This window comes from Terrapene carolina, unplaced genomic scaffold (genome assembly GCF_002925995.2).
Source record: "Terrapene carolina triunguis isolate 2854851 unplaced genomic scaffold, T_m_triunguis-2.0 Scaffold908, whole genome shotgun sequence".
In the NCBI taxonomy this organism is placed as follows: domain Eukaryota; kingdom Metazoa; phylum Chordata; order Testudines; family Emydidae; genus Terrapene; species Terrapene triunguis.
Genome location: NW_020665259.1, coordinates 1 through 7,315, shown reverse-complemented (window position 1 = coordinate 7,315; position 7,315 = coordinate 1). Strand labels below are relative to the sequence as shown.

The 7,315-nt window shown below is 40.2% G+C and overlaps 1 protein-coding gene across 1 annotated transcript; it reads left to right on the top strand.

Moving 5' to 3' along the window:
* The first annotated feature begins 5,716 nt into the window (after window positions 1-5,716).
* LOC113408159 (olfactory receptor 14A16-like) lies at window positions 5,717-6,673 on the top strand. The gene has a single exon (XM_026660972.1). The coding sequence runs from the start codon at window positions 5,717-5,719 to the stop codon at window positions 6,671-6,673; it is 957 nt and encodes a 318-aa protein (XP_026516757.1).
* The last annotated feature ends 642 nt before the right edge of the window (window positions 6,674-7,315 follow it).

Genomic DNA, 7,315 nt, shown 5'->3' with positions numbered 1-7,315 from the left:
AGTTTTGCTGGTATTGCTTACACTGGTTCTCTGAGAGAAACAAGCCACAGTGCATAAGCATTTTTAAGATGGTTTAACCATATTTACACTAGGTATACTGTTTACTGGTATAGAAATGTTGCAAAAAAATCACACTTCCAAGCTGACATTGCTATGGTGGTGAAAGTGTCTAGTGTAGATCTGGCTTCTGTGTTTCTTTTTGTGAGATTACATTATGAGTGCAATGTACTGAGACTTTGCTTTCACTGTGTGTTTGCTAGTCAAATACACCGCTCCCATGTGTGTTGTTATCAGTGTACATTATTGTGAGTGTATACCTGAGTTGAAATCAATGTGCATGTGAGTTTTCTATTCCTGTGTGTGTCCTTGAAAACATACATGATGTGAATGTACAATATCATGTGTTTATTACTGAAAAATATTGTGTAACTTTTGCGTGTTGTCAGTACTTCTTCTGAAGTGCAAGTGTGCATTATTGTTGTGTGTGTGAATACACAATATTGTGTGTTTATTAGTGAAAAATATTGTATGACTACATGTGTGTTGTGACTGTGGATTATCCTGTGTGTGGTTCTATGTGTACATGGTTGTGTATTTATGGGCAAATATTATTTTGTGCATGTGTATGTTTGGAAGTGAACATTAATAATGACTTTCCGCTGAGCCTGATATAAAAATCACAAGCTGCTGTCTTCCTGCAGCTCCTAAGATGGTGAGATTTTAGTCCGTTCAAAGGTGATGCCTACAATGCATCATTTCCTCGCAAGCCAAGTCCAGCTCATTTTAGGGGTCCTTCAATGTTTATAATTGCTTTCTTGTTAATTTTAAAATACAAAATTTGCAATCATTATTTTGAGCCACATTTTCATCCTGAAAGGACTCCAGAATTGTGCAAAAAATTACATAGCTGGGCTTTTCTTTTCATGGGAAACTAAGGAAGTTCATGCAGTAGATAGGAATTCAGAACTTGCTCCAGGCCCAGGTCCTCCAAGGTATTATGCACTTAGCTCTCATGGGACTTGGTTTTTGGTTTTGCCACTGACATACTTGGTGGCTCTGGGCAATAGCCAATACTTGGTGCTTCACAGCAGGTGAAAAATCAACTCATCCAGTGCTGCATATGGAATGTAACTTGTTCCTTATGCCCAGAGGCCAGCTCAGAAGAACTCAGTTCCCATTCAGGCACCAAATTAAATGGTGGCCATAGATGAATTTAATCTGATAATGACATCAGCCTCATGATAGCCTCTAATGGAAGGAACTGTCATAACTCAACTCTATAGATGATCAGGAAAAAAAGTCCCATTATTGACTGCTCTGTCTATCTCAAGTGTCTATATGGCTACCATGATTGCAGTATCTGAGCGAGGAGTGATCAAAAACTTTCTATCACAATGTTTTCCAATGGAAAAATTGCAGGGTTCACCAAACAAAATTTTCACAGAAAGTCTTCACTTTCCTTGAAAATTTTCTGTTTTTCATTTAAAGAAATGAAAACTGGAAAAACAAATATTTTTGGCTGAAAATTTTATTTTTTAATTTAATTTAATGGTTTTTGACAGTTTTCAGAAAAAAAGTTCAGTGTTGAGAAATATTGGGGGTTTTCTTTGAGAAAAAAACCCAAAATTTTCATGAGGAAAGAAAGTTTCCAACCACCTCTGTTTTAACCACTAACTCTTTAATATGTTTATCCTCACCCTAACCCTACAAGGCAGGGCAGTACTATTATATCCATGGTGACAGGTTTCAGAGTGGTAGCTGTGTTAGTATCAGCAAAAAGAACGAGGAGTACTTGTGGCACCTTAGAGACTAACAAATTGATTTGAGCATAAGCTTTTGTGGGCTAAAATCCACTTCATCAGATGCATGGAGTGGAAAATACAGTAGGAAGGTATATATATATATATATATATATAACCAGAGAACATGAAAAGATGGCGGTTGCCATACCAACTCTAAGAAGACAAATCAATTAAGGTGGACTATTATCATCAGAAGAAAAAAAACTAATGTAATGGCTTGAATACATGCTAATTTCCCCCCCCTACTGTTACTCACACCTCCTTCTCAACAGTTTGAAATGGGCCATCCTGATTATCACTACAAACATTTTTTTCCCCCTGCTGATAATAGCCCACCTTAATTGATTCGTCTCATTAGAGTTGGTATGGCAACCCTCATCTTTTCATGTTCTCTGTATATATATTTTTTCCTACTGTATTTTCCACTCCATGCATCTGATGATGTGGGTTTTAGCCCACAAAAGCTTATGCCCAAATCAATTTGTTAGTATGTAAGGTGCCACAAGTACTCCTTGTTCTTTTTATTATATCCATGTTATAGATGGAAACTGTTGTCCAGACAGAATGACGTGCCCAAGATCACACAGGAAATCCAGGGCAAAACAGGTAGCTGAGCTGGGTCTCTCAGGTTCCAGGTTAGCGTCCAAACCACTGGAGCATTCTTCCTCAGTCATTGCTGTCACACTGTCTGGAATGGCTCACAACCGTGAATGCCAATCTCAGGTCAGACTGTCAGAACACAGGGCAGACACTCCAAACTGGTGGTATATTCTATAATTAGATTTCTCCAAGCCAGTAATAAATGTGAACTCCTGGATCACTATATTAGTATTATCATAGAATCACAGACAGTCCCCTAGGCTCCCCAGCCAATCTTACCACCCACATAAACTGGACCTTGTGATAAAAGGTTATTAAAACAAAAAATCACATTATATTAGGTTCCTCCCAACCCCAAAGGGTCAGTCACTTATTCCAGGTCAATGGATACTCTAGATCTCACATCAAAGGCAACACTGGCAGCCAATTTCTCTAGTAAACTAACTAAAGGTTTATTAGCTAAGAAAAGACATGAAAGTTACTGAGAGGTTAAAGCAGGTAAAATACATTAACAGGTTTGGACAGTCCAAGTTTGTCAGTCGAAAGTGACAGCAGAGATGTGTTAATCTGCTAGTTTTCCATAAGTCTCTCAGGGTTACCCAAAATAACTTTGCTGATCTCTGTCTTGCATCTGGAATGTTCCCTGAAAGTGTCCAAACAGCTCAGAGATACAGAACCATTCCCTGGATTCATTCTCATAGCTTTCTTCCCCGGAAAGCAATGTGGCAAGTGTTTCCATCATGGCATGGGTTTTCCTCTGTGACTAAACACAGACTGGTTCCTATATTCCTGTGGAACACAGGCAAATTCTGTTGGGGAAAAAAAAGACAAATATTTCACCCAGATCTATGAAAATTCATGAAAAGCTCAAACAAAACTGAATCATGGATCATCTCTAAATAAAAGTTTCATTATGAATTTTCTCATCCAGTCTCAATTATTATGCCCCGGATTTTGGTAAAGTGAGGCACAGAGAGTTGAAGTAACATAGCTGCATAGCTGGGCTTAGATTATAATAATTCTTGGCATCTTGTGATCTCCTCTCTCTAGATCCCTTGCTGTACTAGTTATCATTTCAGGCTGGGATTCTCAAGGGAGTCTAAAGGAGTTAGGAACCCAAGATGTACACGCCTTACTCCCTAGGCAGATAGACAGAGGAGCAGGATTACAAAGGCACCTTAAGAAGGAGACAGGTGCCTATTGGAATTGACAATAGCATCTAAGCAGGTTAAGCTCCTAAATCCCACTGAATGACCATGGCACTTAGCCACCTAGCTCATTTAGGAGCATTGATCAATCCCTGTAGGTGTCTGTCTTCATCTTTGTAATCCTGGCACACAGATAACACAGAAGCAGGTCTGGAATCACGAACACTGGGGGAGATCATAGGCCTGTGCTATGTGGGGGTCATACTTGAGGGACAGAATGGCTCTTTTGGCTTTATCACCTAGGCGTCTATACACTTGCCTGTGGGCCTCTGCTGCTGAGCTGTGCAGGGCTCTAGGGAGTGAGTCCCACTAGCCCATAGGAAATAGACATGGATAAATCACCTTCCCGCAGCATCAGTCCTTTAATGCCAGTGATGCTCAACGCCACCTACACGCAGCTCATCTGCAGAGAGCAACAGGTTTGAGTCTAGTTCTGTCAGTTCAGTCTCAGAATGAGGAGGAGGGGAAAGGATTCTCGGATACCTGTACCTTTAGCTTCTAGATTCTGGTCTATAGATAGATATTGACCAAAGAATCCTGGTGCTGGATGACTGAATGTGTCTTCTGTTGGAAAAAAATCCACAAAGATCAGTACAGTAAGTTTGCTATTTCAATTAAATATGTTGGGGGATCAACATACAGGGGGAAATTAAGATGCTAAATAAGACTTATTTATGAACTCATTAAGACTTTTACTCTCAGTTTAATCAAATACCTGCTGCTGATTGGAATTTTTCCACCCTTTGGGAAAAAGTTTACTTTTCACAGCAAACCCCAAATCATTTCCCCCCCTAGTTTTTGGCAAATGAAAACTTTCTGATGAAAGCTGGATTTTTTAATCACAAAACCAAAAAAGTTTGAGTTTTCAGTTTTCAGTTTCTTTACAAAAGAATCCCAAAATGTTTGAGGGAAGCAGACAGATTCTACGATTTTGTTGTTGGTGGTGTTGTTTAGATGAAAAACCAATCTCCATTAGAAATAACACAGCTGAAAATTTCCAACTAGCCGTAAATTTTAAATAAATTGAAGAACATTAATATTGCCTGATAAGAGTTTGATTTCAAACCCATTTATTCTATTGCATCTGTGTCATTTCTCTTCCAAAGGGTAGGTTGCATGGAGGTAACAATTGAATAACCAGTAAAGTTGGCAGCACACAGAATGTTTCATACAGACTAATCTCTTTAAACCCCGGTTTAGAGTTGAACCAGGCAACCAAAGCCTGTCTATCCTGACCCCATTCAAGGACATATGGGAGCTCACTGGGACTAGAACCCTGATCTCCTGGTCTAGCTCCACGTGGCTGCCACGCTGTAAATGGGTGTGCAAAACTTACACAGAGTAAGACACAGGGCCATGTTTTCAAAGGTATTTAGGTGCCTAGTGGGATTTTCAGAAGCACCTAGGAGAAATGGCTGGCCTAAGGTCACATAGCAGAGACAAGAGTAGAGCCCAAGAGTCCTGACAGTGCAGAGTAAACGATACAGCATAGCGGTGACGGAGGGATTCTGCAAGTCCATTGTTACACGCAGGCCGAAGTACAGCTGGGAGTTGTTGCCATAAATCAATTTGGAAGCAGGCAGCAGGCCGTCTAGCCACAGAGCTTGGGGTAGAAATATTACAGATGAGCTGCTACTTACGATGCTGGAGGAGTCTACGTCATATTGCCCTTCAAAGTGGGAATCAGGATGTGTTGGCATTTTAATCTATTAGTTTCAAGCCCAAGTTGTGAGCTTGGTGATGGTCACAATGGAGGGACCTTCTTTGCAAGAATTGTTGGATTTGGAGTGTGTTTTGTTCCATCCTTCATGCTTAATTTTATCAAGCCACACCTTGGGCAAAATCTTTAGATTGGGTAAAGTGATGAAGCTCTCTTGAGTTTAAAGGAGGTTACACTAGTGTGATAATTTGACAGATGGATTGTCAGAGGTGAGGAGCACTATCAACACATACTCATTGTAAGCGATGAGTTCCATGCACCTTTGACATTCATATAATGAGATATTAGGGAAAGGGGAATCAGTGCCATTCTCTCTGTCACTCTAATCCTGACCATTATCCATCTCATTCCCTGCACAGCCATCACACAGTGTACTGAGGAAGAAAATGTCCAACCAAACCACTATGACCGAATTCCTTCTCCTGGGATTCTCTGATGTTCGGGAGCTGCAGATTTTACACTTTGTGGTGTTTCTAGTGCTTTACCTGGCATCCCTGCTGGGGAACTTTCTCATCATCATAGCCATAGCCGTCGACCACCACCTTCACAACCCCATGTACTTCTTCCTGATGAATCTGTCCATCCTAGATTTCGGCTCCATCTCTGTCACCATCCCCAAATCCATGGCCAATTCCCTGATGAACACAAGATTGATTTCTTATTCTGGATGTGTCGCCCAAGTCTTTTTTTTCTTATTCTTTGCTTCAGCAAATTTTGCCTTACTGACCATCATGGCGTATGACCGATACGTTGCCATCTGCCAACCACTGCACTATGAGATGGTGATGAACAGAAGAGCTTTTGTCCAAATGGTTGCCAGTGCCTGGATCAGTGGTATTCTCTACTCTGCATTGCACACTGGGAACACATTTGCGATATCCTTCTGTGGAAGCAAAATGGTGGATCAGTTCTTCTGTGAAATCCCCCAGCTCCTCCACCTTGCCTGCTCTGACTCACACCTCGGTGAAGTTGTTGTTATTTCTCTTAGTGTGTTTTTAGGTTTAATGTGCTTTGCTTTTATAACTGTGTCGTATTATCAGATCTTCAAAACAGTGCTGAGAATCCCTTCTGAGCAGGGCCGGCATAAAGCCTTCTCCACCTGCCTCCCTCACCTCATTGTGGTTTCCTTATTCCTATTCACTGCCACCTTTGCCTTCCTGAAACCCATCTCCAACTCAACCTCAGATCTCAATCTCTTGGTGGCTGTTCTCTATTCCATAATGCCCCCAATGATGAATCCGATCATCTACAGCATGAGAAACAAGGACATGAAAGGTGCACTGAGTAAACTGATAGGTTGGAGGTTATTCAGCAAGAATAAAATGTCTATATTTCTCCACTGATCACGATTTTATTCTGTATTTCTCTATAAATATAACAATCTGATGACATTATTATCTTCATGAGAACATACTGTGCAATCTGTTAATGCAGAATTGGGTATTTTCACACACAAAATTCCAGACAAACAATTCAAGAAAAAAAGTAGTTACTAAAGGTTTACATCAATGTAATTAAGATTGGAATCTATCTATCTATCTATCTATCTATCTATCTCCTGCTAGCCATCACCATTCTTTGTGATAATCTTGCACATAAAATCAGTAGCCATAGCAAAGTCCCTAGTCGGTTCTCTGGCTCTTCTTATTTTTCAGGATAACAACTCTGCCTGAGGTATCAATGCATTTGTTCTTTAGGTTTTTTTGTCAGATTTTTAGTTTATTTTGTTTAGTTGTTTGTTGTTTTTATTTGTTTCTTTGTTCCAGGTGGGTTTGCAGATGGGAAGGCCTGGAGAGTTGGTGAGTGTTTGGTAAGAGAGGATTTTCAATGTTTGCCTTCTCTTGAGAGTGCTCATATGTCGTATCTTTGATGGGGTTTTCTGAGTGAAATGAAGGTTTGCTCCCCACAATGATAAAAGGGTGCAAAAGAAGTTTCTGTATGGCTAAGTTCCTCCTGAAATGAATATGTATATACTGTTGGGATAT